General features: G+C 45.7%; 4 protein-coding genes across 4 annotated transcripts; 2 read left to right on the forward strand and 2 right to left on the reverse strand.

Annotated features, from left to right (window-relative positions):
- Positions 1 to 48: 48 nt before the first annotated feature.
- LOC132259116 (protein MTO1 homolog, mitochondrial) lies at positions 49 to 1,912 on the forward strand. The gene is made up of 2 exons (XM_059756662.1): positions 49 to 95; positions 154 to 1,912. Exons 1-2 carry the CDS (start codon positions 49 to 51, stop codon positions 1,910 to 1,912), a joined length of 1,806 nt encoding a protein of 601 aa, XP_059612645.1.
- A 124-nt stretch (positions 1,913 to 2,036) lies between these two features.
- On the reverse strand, positions 2,037 to 4,226 carry LOC132260753 (cytochrome P450 6j1-like). The gene is made up of 6 exons (XM_059759071.1): positions 3,832 to 4,226; positions 3,422 to 3,764; positions 3,167 to 3,354; positions 2,951 to 3,090; positions 2,527 to 2,893; positions 2,037 to 2,461 (listed from the first exon to the last, which is right to left on the reverse strand). Exons 1-6 carry the CDS (start codon positions 4,008 to 4,010, stop codon positions 2,167 to 2,169), a joined length of 1,512 nt encoding a protein of 503 aa, XP_059615054.1. The 5' UTR covers positions 4,011 to 4,226; the 3' UTR covers positions 2,037 to 2,166.
- A 73-nt stretch (positions 4,227 to 4,299) lies between these two features.
- On the reverse strand, positions 4,300 to 11,703 carry LOC132260751 (double-stranded RNA-binding protein Staufen homolog 2). Its single transcript, XM_059759069.1, has 8 exons — positions 11,428 to 11,703; positions 10,920 to 11,142; positions 8,875 to 9,158; positions 8,588 to 8,808; positions 7,674 to 8,522; positions 7,471 to 7,599; positions 6,708 to 7,400; positions 4,300 to 6,641 (listed from the first exon to the last, which is right to left on the reverse strand). The coding sequence occupies exons 2-8, from the start codon at positions 11,093 to 11,095 to the stop codon at positions 6,381 to 6,383; spliced, it is 2,613 nt and encodes an 870-aa protein (XP_059615052.1). The 5' UTR covers positions 11,096 to 11,142; positions 11,428 to 11,703; the 3' UTR covers positions 4,300 to 6,380.
- A 218-nt stretch (positions 11,704 to 11,921) lies between these two features.
- Positions 11,922 to 14,818, forward strand: LOC132260752 (CCAAT/enhancer-binding protein zeta). The gene is made up of 4 exons (XM_059759070.1): positions 11,922 to 12,032; positions 12,095 to 12,206; positions 12,269 to 13,834; positions 13,892 to 14,818. Exons 1-4 carry the CDS (start codon positions 12,000 to 12,002, stop codon positions 14,776 to 14,778), a joined length of 2,598 nt encoding a protein of 865 aa, XP_059615053.1. The 5' UTR covers positions 11,922 to 11,999; the 3' UTR covers positions 14,779 to 14,818.
- The last annotated feature ends 216 nt before the right edge of the window (positions 14,819 to 15,034 follow it).

A 15,034-nucleotide genomic window follows, 5' to 3' on the forward strand; every position in this document is an offset into this window, starting at 1 on the left:
GTGTGCCTTTTAGTGATACAAAATTCAGTAAGAGACACCGTTTAAGAAATGCAATCCTGCAGGAGATTATCAGAACGACTTCAAGGATTCAGGAGGTATTTTTTTCTAGTGAAGTTTCCCTGCAACATACTGAATCTTCCTGGTAATTTCTAGGTTTTGCTCAGCTCCACGGCGGAAGTATGACGTGATTGTGATAGGAGGTGGTCATGCAGGGACGGAGGCTTGTGCAGCTTCGGCCAGAATGGGCGTCCGGACGCTGTTGATCACCCACAAGTTCTCCACAATTGGCGAGATGTCGTGCAATCCGTCGTTTGGGGGAATTGGCAAGGGACACTTGATCCGGGAAATTGACGCCTTGGATGGAGTTTGCGGTCGATGCTGTGACAAATCCGGAGTGCAGTACAAGATGCTGAACAGGAGACGCGGTCCAGCTGTCTGGGGACCGCGGGCGCAGATTGACAGACAGCTGTACAAGAAGGCTGTTCAGGAGGAACTGAGCAGCACTGAGAATCTGGAGATCTGCACAGCTTCGGTGGACAATTTGATTCTCAGCGAGACAGCGGACGGAGTGTCATGTGGAGGAGTTGTTCTGGAGGGTGGCGCGGAAGTGGAGTCAGAAACTGTGATAATCACCACAGGAACCTTCCTGCGAGGGGAGATTCACATTGGATTGGACGTGAGACCAGCTGGACGCATTGGAGACGCTCCTGCTGTGGGTCTGGCTGAGAGCCTGGAGAGGATAGGCTTCAGGATGGCTCGCTTGAAGACTGGCACACCGCCGAGGATCAAGAGAAGCTCTATAGACTTTTCGAATCTCACCAAGCAACCCGGCGACAATCCTCCAGTTCCCTTCTCGTTTCTCAACTCCCGCGTCTGGCTGGAACCTGAAGATCAATTGATGTGTCATCTGGCCCACACCACGCCGGCCATCAATGACATCGTGACAAGGAATCTCCACGTGAATCGGCACGTGTCGGAAGAGATCACTGGGCCGCGCTATTGTCCGTCAATTGAGTCGAAAGTTCTGCGCTTCGGCCAGAAATCCCATCAAATCTGGCTGGAGCCTGAAGGCATGGACAGTGATGTGATCTACCCCAACGGGCTGTCATGCACACTTCCTGAGGAGCAGCAAGAGAAGCTCGTGCGGACCATTCCCGGTTTGGAAGCGGCAGAAATCATCCGTCCAGGCTACGGCGTTCAGTATGACTTCATAGACCCTCGAGAGCTCTTCACAACACTCGAGACTAAGCGAATTGCTGGACTGTTCCTCGCTGGGCAGATAAATGGCACAACTGGATACGAAGAAGCGGCTGCCCAGGGAATTCTGGCCGGCGCAAACGCGGCTGCTCGAGTTTTGCAAAAGTCTCCGCTGCGGATCACCCGCACAGACGGTTACATCGGAGTTCTGGTGGACGATCTCACGACGCTGGGTACAAATGAGCCCTACAGGATGTTCACGAGTCGCGCTGAATTCAGGCTCACTCTCCGGCCCGACAACGCCGACATGCGCCTCACGGAAATAGGCTACGCTTTAGGGCTGGTCGGCGAGGAGCGCTACAAGAGGTTCCTGAGCATGCGCCAGAGACTCTCAGATGCCATTGAGACGCTGAAGAGTCTGACGAGACGCACTTATCTGTGGAGAGAAGCCCTAAAACTGCCTCAGAGCAAAACCACTACGACCAAGAGTGCTTTCGAGATGCTCTCCATCCCAGCGGACGGCATTAATGTCCAACAAATTGCCAAACTAGAACCTGACTTGCTGGGCTGGATCTGCGAAGATCAGGTGCTCTGCGAAAGGCTGAAAATCGAGGCGATCTATGAGCAAGTTGTGGCCGATCAAGCCGTGGACGTTGAGATGATCAGGAAGGACGAGAAGCTTCTCATTCCCAGCAACATTGACTACTTCTCGTAAGTGAAAGCCAGAATCTCTGACTCCGCAGAAAAACTCACAGATTCGCTCTTCTTTCGCAGAAAATACCTCAATTTGTCCGTCGAAGAACGCGAAAAGTTGTCCTACATTCAACCACAGACGGTAATTTTCGTTAACTTCCGTGTGTATTTCCCTGATTTTGATTCAATACTGTTCCTTGCAGATCGCTGCAGCTTCTCGGATTCAGGGAGTCACTCCCTCCGCCATCGTGCGACTGCTTCAATTCGTGCGCCAATCTACGATGTCTGCCTCTTTTCCAGCGTGAGCCAGATGCCATCTTTGGGCGCCAGCAAGAAGGACTGCACATTGACGTCCACCGGATATTTCTGCCTCGGTGCCAGCTTGATGTTGTACTCCGTCAGGAGAGTCTGCAGAGCCACCTTTACCTGGAAAAGTCCGAAGCGCATCCCGATGCAAATGCGCGGCCCCTCGCCGAAGCCCAGGAAGGCGTATCTGTTCCTCTTCTGCTTCTCCTCCTCCAGGAAGCGATCCGGATCGAAGACGTGTGGCTTATCGTAGTGTTCAGGATCCCTGTTATTTCCCCAAAATAGATGGTTAGGAAGTTACAAGAGAAAATCTGCCTAGCAATAACTCACATGTGAATCGCCGAAATTGGAATGATGATTGGAGTGCCGACTTCGAGAGTCACAGGCTGTCCTTCTGTCCTGAATTGCGGCGGGAGCTCGAAGGACTTCGTGCAGATGCGCGTCATGTTGAAGGCCACAGAATGCATTCGCAGAGTCTCATGAACGCAGCGATCGAGAAGCTCAAGCTCCGTTATTCCCTCGTCAGTCATTTCTCCGTGCGTCGCAATCACTCTGTCGATCTCCTCCTGGACTCTCTTCTGCACTTCAGGATGGCGCGCCAGCTCGTAAAGGGCGTAGGTCATGACAGTGGCGGAAGTCTCCGTGCCGTCAGTGATAAAAGTCAGCGCTTGACCCACAATCAATTCCTCTGTGATTCCTGGAACAGGATGGTAAGTGTGAATCTCTCATCTCAGCCCCAAAGCATGATTCTTACTGTTTTCCTGATCCTTCTTCTTCAACTCCACGAAGGCCTGAACAAAGTCCTTCCTTGTGTTCTCATTGGAATTCTCTCTGGAGGCCATAAGTTGCCTAATGAGGCGCCTCAAGCGACCGTCCAGGCTATCATTGATGAATCTACAAAGGCATTATCAGTTGTTTTTAAGCAGCGTGTAAATTTCTTATCGACGTTGGCGCGCGCAAAGATACTCACGAGATACGGAGAAGCGAAGCTACTTGTGGCGCAAAGAAGGCCAGCATGCCTTTGATGGCGCTCCAGAAGCCGGGCGTGAAGAATTCCCTGGACATTGTCACGAACTCTGATTTGTCATCGACAAAGGCGTACGCATTCACGCCAAAGACCGCCGAGGCCACAACATCGGTTGTGAACTTGGTCATTACCTGTGGAGTGGCAAGATGATTACTTGTGATAACACCTTGTAAAGATGTATCAATTTTGGGGCCTTACACTCTTCATCTCCACGCCCTCGGCGCGATTGATATCGGGGCTGTTCTCCAGGTACTCCAGCAGAGTCTTGCCCACGTCTCGCATAATGCCGAAGCAGGCGCGCACCTTGGTGGTGGTGAAGATGGGGCTCACTTGGTTCCGGATGTTCTTCCACTCGGCGCCGCGCGCCGTGAAGGGATTACTGGCCAGCAGGGGATCCAGTGTGGTGTCGATCTGGAAGTCATTGTCGTGGAAGTGGGCGAAATTCGCCACGAGAACGTCACGGACGAGGTTTAAGTCGCGCATCAGAACCGCCGGAGTGCCCATTTTGTAGAATCCCACGTACTTGGCCGTGGGATAGGACCTGGCGGAGGACATCAGCAGTGTTAGTATCTTGAGCTGCACTACAAGGGCTTTCGGAGGAAACTTGCCTGTAAATCTCCTCGTAGACAACGCCGTAGTGCTTCTTCTGGATGATCACCTCTCCCATGTTGCCCACGATGGGCAGCGGCGCCGGGGAGTCCACTCTTCTCCTGGCCCAGTAGCTGAGGCTCCACTTGAAGTAGAGGCAGATGGCCAGGACGGCCAGCGCGATGTACACTTGCAACATGTCTCAGAGCGTCTTGATGGTGATGCTCGCGGAACTCTCGAATAAGTACGTGTCAAAAAACTGATGAAATACTTGTCAAGAGCGGCGAACGCGCAGTGAAACCTATTTATCGTGCTTTTCATGGTGTGAATCATATGGTTTTTTTGTATGGCTGTGGATTAGGAACTGAGCGAATGTTGCAATTGTATGTAAACATTGTGCTGCTCCTCAAGCCTCGAATCAACATTGGAAAGACCTTGGGAATACCGCTGGAATTCTCTAAGGACTGAAGAGAAAAGACAAGTCGTAATACAATTACTAACATACTTTTATTGATTTCATTTGTTTTAATATATACATAAACATATTATGTATATGATTTAAAGACATGCGGAGAGGAAATTGTGTAGAAAACGGCGCAGCAACAATTTATCCTCAATTTCTACACAATTTCCTATCCAATGGCGAAAAAGGGCAATAAAAACAACGATCGCGCAAAAATACACTTTAAAATGAGTTAGAAGATGTTTGCAAATATATCAATATATAAATAGAAGAAGATTACATGATTATTCATATTTTCATTATTTCATTAATACTTAATTCACAATGAAATGTTCTCGTGATGTTTTTCTCTTCTTCTTCTAGTTGGCAAAATTAATATAATAAATTTCATTTTAATAATATAATTTATCTGTCTGTACCCCGCAATTAGACACATAAACTTTTATTTTCGAAGGAAAAAAGTGTCATCAAACGAAATGAAATCAACAAATGTTTTTACATCTCTTTCTCACATTTTTCTCATATGAAATTATACTTTTCTTCATATTTTTTCAACAATTATAACGTTTCTCTCATGTTTTAATTTTTTCCACTTCTTTCATCGAATCTTTCTTTGTAAAATAAATTCATGCTGGTGAGAATTTACTAAAATATCTCTTTCTTTTAAACAATTTTCAAATCAACATCAAAGACAGTTTTGTTTGCTAATTTCTGCGTATCTCACGATAATTTTCTCTCAATAAATATTAAATGATTTTGGAGATACGGGACAGATTTATCTAAACTTATGGATAGTAAGATAAAAAGTATAGTAAGCTTGACAAAAAAAAACATAGTTCACAAAGTAGAAAAATGTTTTATGGTATTTCACATACAGATATTCTCTTTCAACATTTACACATTGTTTTTTTTTCATATTTATTTATATCTCTGTTTCATCTTTTTTTTTCAATAACTTATTTTATGACATTTCCTTTATACATTATCTTGTTTCACTCGTTTCGTGAAAGGAACTCATTGGAAACTTAAAAAAAAAACTCCTCAATAACAGGTCAAAAATAAATATTGGCCAATTTCTAACATCAATCTCAACATTATTCCACATTTTCATCTCTCTTTTTCTGTCAATTTCTTTAATCTTTGAAAGAAAGATAAGCAATGAAATTCAAAGAAATAATTGACAATCTTCTGCAGCAGCTTAATTTGCAAGTTGATAAAAGGAAATGTTCATAAAGAAGATTGTGAAATTTTCTTAAAATTCATTTTTATGAAGTTTCATTTAACTTCTTTCACGTTATTCAGAAAGTTTACTTCACTGGTTTTATGTGTGTCTCAGATTTTTTTATAATCTCTATTCTATCAACACATTAATTGTTAAAATTAATACAGGGACTTCTACTGTTAATCGCCGCGTGTTAAAAATCTTCACCTCTTCCTCTTCCTTTGTTCTTTTTCATTCTCTTGCACCTGAGTGCAATTCATGTTTATTAACCATCAGAATATTTTCTGAGAAACTCGAGGGTGTCAAGAAACTCAAGAAAAAAAAACACATTTTTGGGTGTTACAAAGTGAGAAAAATAATACTTTTCATTCCTTCAATTCCTTTGTCATTTCATCAACATTCTCAATTCATTGCCCAAAATTTCTTTCGCCTTCTTTCACTGCTCAGAATCTCGCAAATATTGAGATGGTTATTATTTTCTCTTCTCTCCCACTCTCTCGTTTTTTCTCAAACAGGCTAAATACAAGTCAGTAATGATTTCTTTTCGAGTCAACCAAGGTTTCTCTCATAACATCTCAGAAAAGTTACACAAATAATCCAACTAATATAAACAAGAAAAAATGTTTTGTTGCACAGAAGACATAGACTAATTAAATATTTTGATAATTTTATTGCATTTTCCTGTCTATTTGAAAGCAAGCTTCAGTTTTTATCTTTTCTTCTTAAAGTAATATTTTTAAAATGAATAAAGATAGCATGAAAAGGACTTTATGAAGGTACTTCAGAAGAGTGTATGTGTGTGTGTGTAAATTACGAATTGATGAACCAAATGATATTACTTACAGATGAGTTTTATTCTTTTCCGTAAGTATGCGGAAAGCAATTCACTTCTTTAAACCATTACTGAGAATTGGTTTGGGCTTCTTGTCATCAACTGGAGACGTTGATGTTGGCTGTGCATTGACGGGATGAACATTGTCCAGACCAAGTTTGCTGAGCATCGTCAACATCTTCGTGGACGCCTGATCGTGCGACGCTTCTATGCTGTTGCCAGAACCGTGACACAATTGCGGCGGATCAGTTGACAGAGTGATCAGTGTTAGAAATTCACCGTGATTGCCTTTGGGAAAGTCCGAAAATTGAGCCTGAAAGGAACAAAAAAAAAGTATTACAAACATGCTATGAATTCAGTCAAGTTGGAATTAACTCACATTGAAACCAATCAGTTGTGCCAGATAGAGCAGTTGATCCTTAGGTCGAATCCCCTCTGCCACAGCCGGCGAACTGGGTTCACTAGTCTTCTCATTGTTATTGTTGTTCGCCTGCGAGTCGCCGCCGCCTTTTGTGAGCGCATCCGCCGTTGGTGACGTGCCACTGGCCAAAATCTCCTTGGCAATGGCCGCCGTTGTCTGTGGATTGAGCACAGGATTCTTCACACCCTTCGCCGGAGCGTCTTTCTGCTGTATCAGCAGCAATCCCGGCACGAGTTGCCGTCCAGCACTGCCGCCCTGACTTTCCTGACTCGAAGCACTCGAGTCTGACTGCTCTTGGAAAGTGACCTTCTTGGATTTGTCCACAGACGCCACAGAAGCTTCACTCTCCTCACTCTTCTCCTTGTCATTCGTCACGTAGCCCATGAGCGCCAGGAGATTCTCAGCCGCCAATCTCTTTGCCACCTTCTTATTCGAGCCAACGCCCACCGCCGAATAGCCACCGGCCGCCACTTCAATGACAAACTCTCGCCGACGCGGAACGCCTCGCTCCTCGGCCACTGTGTAGATTGGCTCCTTCTCCTTCTTCGACTGCTGTATCTGTATCAACTTGGAGATGGGATTCACCTCAGCCGTGTACTCAGGATCGTCCTTCTCCTTTATCAAGTTTCGTGATTTTTTCTTAACCACATCCTTATCAAAGAGAGATGAAAATAAACAGTTAATTAAATGCACACACAAAAATAAATATAAATATTCATACTTGAGGCTTCCTCTTCGGCTTAATGACTCGCAGAGTTGGTGAAATTGGCGGCAATTTCTTCAATTCCTCTAGCATCGCTTCAGCTGCTCTCTTCTTCGATATCTTCTTACCATTTCCCTCCCCTTCAGTCTACAAACACCAATAAAAACAGAGTTGACAGAATAAACAAATTCCACAAATTCATAAATAGACTACAATCTTGCCTTTAGTGTGCCCACGTTGCAGATTGTAATGAAGACTTTCATGTGTGGCGGTCCCTTCTCCATCTTCACCTCAAATGCCACCGTGAGATTCCTTTTCAGCGCCATTTCATGCACCAGCGATATCGGCGACTTCAGCTCCGTATTGATATCCTCAACCAGCGAAACATCCTGACTCGGACTGTCCGTCGTGATGGGCTTCAGCACCTCCAGTGCTCGCGCCGCGGCATCGTGTCTGGCCGCTTGTTGCGTCGCCCCTACGCCCACGAACTTCCTCTCGCCCACGGTCAATGTGACGCGATATGGCTCGAAGCTGTTGCCGCCAAAGTGGCCGAAAGACGCAACATTCCTTTGCGGGAAACTTCTGGTCAGAGGCCTTTTGTCGAAGCCCTGAAAGCGTGACAGCTGATGCTGATATACGCCGGCCACATTGCGACTGTGATAGTTCCCATACTGATGGCTGTTGTACTGCTGCGTGAGCGGATGCGTGGGCAGGAAGCCGCCATTGCCGCTCGTCTGCGCGTACGGCTGCATGCCATTCATCCCCCTAATGGGATGGTCATTCATGTAAATTGTCTGCTCGCCACGCTTCATGGCCAGCGCATTGAGCTCCACCGTCGGTGTGATATTTCCCACATGACTCTCCACTTTCCCACCCCGAATGCGATTCGTCTTTGTCGGCGGGTGCTTGTACTTCGTGGCACTGATGGCATCCGCCGCGGCTGTGTGCTGAGCCTTCTTTATGCTCGGACCCTCAGCTGTGTATTCCTCCTCGCCCAGCTTTAGTATCACGGTGAATTTCTTCTTGTGCGCCGGACCCTGCTCGCTAGTTAGTCGATATTGGTGTTGAATCTGCAAGCAGCAGCTCAATAAAGTATACAGATTTAGAGACACTTTCTCTCTCTCGTTGATCTCACCTTGTTGTGCCGTGCTAATTCATTTACAAGACACATCGGAGTTTTCTCTTTAATGTTTGCCAAGGTTTCAGATGTTGCAGACTGCGATGTGTTGTCCGTCGACGGATCTTCAGGACCAGATATATCAATGTTTGGTTTGATGTCCAGCGACGTCATGACTGCCGCCGCCGAGACAACAGACACCGTTGGGATATTTGGTCCTTCTTGTGGCGGATTGTTGTCTAAAATGACAGTAAAACCACTCAATGAACTGTTTTCTAGTCTTTCAGTCACACATTTCTACTTACTCGTCGACACTTCCGTCTTGATCTCGATAGTCTGCAAAAGTCTCTGTGTTGCCTGAGAACTTTGATTTGGTGGAACTTGCAGTGGAGGCGCAGATTTCTGCTGATGTTGCTTCTTGTGATGGTGCGATGACATCTGCGCTGGCACTCCACCGCCGCCCATCACACTGTGTCTCCCCGGTTTCATGTGCTGCCCAATAATCATAGAATTGTGATGTGCACTCTGCGCCTTCGCCACCCGGCCATGATTCTGATGAATCTGGTGTTGATTAATCCTCTGATATGACCTGTCAATTAAACAGAGCGCGATCTCATTAGCAAGGATCCTCAAAGACGAACATATAAACTGCCGTGTCTCTCTCTAATTCCTCTTTTCTCATGACCTTTTATCAAAAGATCCGCAACACACAATAAATATGCAAAGTGGAGGATATGAAAGTAAATCTACCTCGACCACAATTAAATATTTCTCTCTCTCCCTCTCGGTTTGACTATTTAATACTACTAAATGCGCACAGTGCAATAAAAAGGTATAAATTTGAATGGGTGTTGCACAGCTAAAAAGGGTTCAACTCTGCCTTCATAGCGCTAAACCATGTGAATTTTCCAATTCAGGTTTTCTCTCTAAATTGTGAAAAAGCACTAAAGTCCTCATCATCCTTCACTCTCCGTCTCACTCCACCAGCCACTGAAGATCCCTTCGTCGAGAGCGAAATGGCAAATGGACACTCGCAACAATGCCAGTCCGAGTGAACATCTTCAGTGGCAATGACAAATATCCTTCTCTCCTTATTTTGTCCACAAAGCCGTACAAAAAATACATATATACAAGGGTAGAGAATAGTGGCAATAATATTTAGAAGCTTGTTTCTTCAACACCAATTCACAATTTAAGGGATATTTTAATCCATCTCCACAAGTCCCTTTGTATATGGTAATCCCTGGCCCTCACCCTTTTCCCCCCTTCGCGCATCAAATTCCCTTTGCAGCGCACAGTGAAAACAAGTTGTCGCAATTTATTATATCAAATTCACGACAAGCAATTATATTTCGTTGTCTGTCTGTCCAGGATCGTCTTCGCGCCACCAGTTTTATTCTTCCTTCACTCCTGTGCGCGACTGTATTTGCAATGTGCAGAGCGCGGCACAATGTTAAATAAATAAAAGATATTCACATACAATTAAAGCTGCACGATCATCAAAATTTACACACCCATCTTCATGAACTGTGCGCCATGCATTCGCATTGAATTTCGTATTCAAAGCTTCTCTCGTGACATGATGACCAATTATCCATCGTCATGCATGTCGCCTTAATGCATTTTATGGACAACGGATGAACTGCGATCGAGAGATTTGCTAAAGAGTCTTTGTAAAGGTCATGAAAGACAGTCATCTTTATGTCCCGCCCACTCAGAAGCCCCGCCCACACTTACCCCTTATTGAAACAACTTCCAATATGATAATTCCTCTAACTTAAACCTGAACTTGACGGCAGAATTTAACCACTGTGAATGTGAATTGTGCATGGCCAAAAAGGTATTGCCTTCGATTGCATTCAAATTCACTTCATGCGTGAATGCAAAAGAACCCCATTTATTCATCTTTAAGTGCTTCTCAAGGGCAGAGGGCAAATCCCTTTAGAGGGTTCAATTTTCATCCAATTTAAGAGAGCCTCGGGAGTTGCCAAAAAACTGCCTTTGCGCGGTAAATTGACGAAACCATCAATACACTATTGCAGACCATTCGCGAATAGTACATTTGCCTCCACTGAACTTCCCAAATGCGCCCGAATCACAGTGTTTGTTTTGAGTCCATCAGATAGACAACGCTGAACACATAAGGCGAAAGTTCACTCGCTCTAGCGCATCCCTATGTGCGTGAACCTGCCCTGTTCGTCTTCCCCTTCGTTACGCTCTAGGGAAGCGTCATCCCTCCTGCATTTTTATCGCCGACGAGTAGTTTTTTCCTCCCTTCGTGCCAGACAATCACCCTTCTCACTTTCCCAACACTATTCCGATTCACGTCTGGCTTTCTCGGCGCCTTTACCTATTTATCTGCTCGCGTGGGAAGCCGTGGTGCTGCCCGGGAGCCGAGTGGCCCATGCTGGGCGCCATGTGGTGGGGCATCTGCTGGCCCAGGTGCTGCGCATGCTGCTGCTGGAGGCTGGGATGGAGATGCGGATGCATGTGCGGATGATGCGTCGGGTTGTTGTGATGCATCATTTCTCAGGCTGCCTTCCGGGGGTGCTCCTGGACAACCACCAAAGTTCCTGCGAGTGTACAAGAGGGCTATCAGTATGGCGAGGCTGATATCACGCTAATTAGTCAGCAATATTGCGTGAGACTTTGCTGATTGCTAGCTCTACACGTTGGGCTCTTCTGCATGAAAACAATCCCCAAATCCAAATGACTTTCTGAGACTTTTCCTTACGCAAATTTCAAGACTTGCCACATTTTTTCCACTAGTCAAAACAATCATGGTAATCAATGAGCCCACAAAATCTCACATGTGTTCTTGCAAAGGCGCATTACGAGAGCAATTTGCGTCTATTTACCAAGATGATTGAATGCTTTTGTGCCTGGAAAATGCTCCGCAAGCACAAATTGATGAACGTGCAGAGTTCTGCTGTGACTATGATCAAATTTCCCACAATCGCACGGATCTATTTCACTTCAAAAGACGCAATAGCGCTGACGGGGTTGTTTTTGTAACGAAATAGACGCACAATAGTCACAGATGAGTTTCCACTGTTGAATCTTTGGCAAACAATAAAGAAAGTAGATATTTTAACAAGCGGCCATTTTTACTCCGAGAAGAACAAAAAACACACTGACACTGACTTGACGTTTCAGAGAGGGCGCGCAAGGAAAGAAAATTTCATCCCGAAATATTTATTGCGAAAAATTCACAAAGTTGATAAAAATCAGATGATTTTTGCAATGAGTATGCAAATATGTATTATAATTTTTTATATCAACCTGAATAATCCGGTTTTCATTTGTGAAATTAGCTGAATTTTTAAAATTTTGATTTGGAAATTAAAACCCCTGATGCGATGGCAGCGCTCCTAGTAATTCAGTAGAGAAGTGAGAGCGCACATGGTTTTGTTGTGGTTTTCTTACAATCATGGAAAATGAGGCGAAAAAGTGGTTTCAAGAGGTAAATACTGGATTAATACCATCTCCAATTTGTGCTAATCAATTCCCAATTGATGCTTGCAGGTGCAAAAGTACAATTCTGGTGAAATTGTGGAGTTGAGCGAGGATGAGCTCAAAGTGCTAACGTCAACATGCCAATCAACATTTGAGAAGAACTTCGACAGCATTCTTAAAAGTGGGTTTTTATCGCAAGATCTAGGCTTATTTCCTTCAAAACTAATTGCAATGTCGTTTTAGGGAATCCGTCTGACTCCAAGTGGCTGCAGACGGCGCTTCATCGCGGAACGCTGAGAGATAGAGCGAATGCCGGAACGTTGTTGTTTCAGAGCAATCCACTGGCGAATCTGTCTGCCCTAGATGTCCTCATTGGACTGACCAAGGCGGCAAATAAGGCTAGCGTGGATGTTATAGATGTCATCACTGATCTCTTTATAACGTCCATTCTGCCGGACAACAGAAAATTGGTGGCGATTGATCAGCGCGGAAGCGACTGGAACAAACTGAAGAGTGAGAAGCAGCTGGAGAAGAGCTTCCTGGACAAGGTGTACATGTACTGGCACTTTGAGTCTGAGCTGAAGCAGCGATATTTCACTTTCCTGCAGAATCTTGACGGGGTTCTGAAGAGTGGTCAGGATGTGCACAAATGCCTGGCGATTGTCTGTGCGGCGAAGCTGCTGATCAACAGTCCGGAGAAGGAATCGATGCTGCTGTCCATGCTGGTGAACAAAATGGGTGATCCCACGGTGAAAGTAGCAGCCAAGGCGCAGTATCACCTCTCCGAGGTGGCACACCAGCATCCCAACATGTGCGGAGTAATTGTCCGGGAAGCGGAGAGGCTCATCTTCAGGCCAAACATATCGGAACGCGCTCAACACGTCACGCTCACCTTTCTGGCCGAGACGGCTGGCCTGTGTTCGGCGGAAGTGTGCAGAAAGCTGACCAACATCTGCTTCTCCTACTTCAAAATCCTCGTGGACAAAGGCATGGTGAACAACAGGACGATGCAGGCCATACTGCGGTGCCTGCGAAGATCGGTGGCCAATGCCGTGGATGAGGAGTCAAGCACCGCTGCAAATCCCCTCAATGAGGAGCTGCAGGATGTAATTTACAGATTGATTCACTTCGCTGAAATCCGCATCGCCATCCAGGCTTTGGGTCTCTTGCTACAGATCATCGTGACGTGTTCCGGCCTCAACAGCGATCGCTTCTACTCCGCCTTGTACCGCAAGATGGTGTCAATTGAACTCACGTCGATGACACACAAGTGGTCAGCTCAGTTTCTCTACATCATCCATCGCGCTGTGGCCATCGACAAAGATATCCCGCGCGCGCAGGCCTTCCTGAAGCGTCTTCTGCAGATCACATTCTATCTGCCATCGCAAATGGCTTGCGGAGTGTTTGTCATTATGCAGAAGATCCTGCAAGATCGCCCTGAATTCAATCAGATGCAAGAGAAGCCAACGGCTGAGGATATTGTGAAGAACGAAGTAAAGTCTCAGCTTTTCGACAGTGATTCTGAGCACTATTCGGATGCAGATGAGGATTCGCCGAAGAAGGCTAAGAAGCGCGTCAAGACGAAGTCAAAGAGCAGCGAATCCTGGTGTCATGTGGATCTCAATGGTGCGAAAGTTGAGGAACAGGAGGAGAAGAAGCCCAAAGTGAGTCGTCTGCCGCTCAAGTACGATCCATTCTACAGGAATCCAGCTGGAGCTGGAGCGCAATATGAGCCGTTTGTGGAAATGCTGAGATTCTCAACGCATTTTCATCCCACTGTGCAGAAATTCGTGGAATGCGTGCTGGAGAGTAAGTCAATGTCTATTTCAGTGAGGAAAATTTACTCAAAGTGATTTTCGTTTACAGAGCAAAAGAACACTTATTACGGAGATCCTCTGGTGGATTTCTCCTTGGCGCAATTTCTGGATCGCTTCTCGTTCAAGAATCCCAAGAAGAAGAGCGAGAAGGAGGTGAAATCCGTGGTGCAGAAGGCGCACAAGAAGTCGAGGGAATACAAACCAATGGGGAGTCGAGGACAGCCAGTCAGGTCGATTTCGGAGGAGAATTGCACTGAGAATGAGAGATTCATCTTTGAGTTCTTGAAGAAGCGACGGGAATTGCGCGGCGCCGACGATGAAGATAATTCAGACTCTGATAACTCTGTTGATGATGAGGAGTTCGATGCGTATCTGGACAGTTTGGGACCCAAGACGAAGGACAGCAGCGAGGTGGATGTTGATTACATGAAGGAGTTGAATGACGTCGAAGGTAAGAAAATCAAAGGCAAGAAGCGGAAATCGGAGGAAAACGGCGATGAAGAGGACGCTGAGAAGGAGGAGAACGACTGGGAAGATGGCGATTCGTCTGACAATGACGATCTTTCGCTGGACGATGAGAGTGACGATATGGAAGCGATGTCCTTCTCCTCGAGCGACGAAGAGCTGGACTCTGATGATGGCGACAAGCGCAAAGGCGTAAAGGTGATGAATGACAAGGACTTCAGGAGGAAGTTGAAGGAGAAGGCAGACATGTCGTCTCTCTTTGCCGCCGCTGATGACTTCTCTGAGATTCTAGAGGAGAGCGGCAAGCTGAAGAACCACGGAACTCTTGAAGAAGTGGCCAACAAGGACAAGTCGTCGGAGAAGCAAATGCAGTGGGAGGGAAGTCGCATGCGGAATTCCAAGAAAAGGGGCTTCAAATCGCATAAGAAGTTTCGGCCCAGCGGAGGAAAAGCGGTCAAGAAGCGGAAATAAGCACTTATCTCTCGTTTGATCCTTGAATAAAATCACTCTCAAGTCCTTTTTCTCCTTTTATTCGCAGAGATTATTGATGGAATGCAAAATCTTGGTTCTTTTGATGAAAAATTTCAGAGATTAAATTGGTTCTATATCATATTCTCGACGTAAAAGACTTCTAGGAATCCTCAAGGATATATTTACAGCTCATAGTTCGCAGAGTTTGCAATTGACGAAAAGGGTTGAAGTTCGTGCTTTATCAAGGAAATTCATC

This window comes from Phlebotomus argentipes, unplaced genomic scaffold, assembly GCF_947086385.1.
Source record: "Phlebotomus argentipes unplaced genomic scaffold, Phlebotomus argentipes genome assembly scaffold_18, whole genome shotgun sequence".
In the NCBI taxonomy this organism is placed as follows: domain Eukaryota; kingdom Metazoa; phylum Arthropoda; class Insecta; order Diptera; family Psychodidae; genus Phlebotomus; species Phlebotomus argentipes.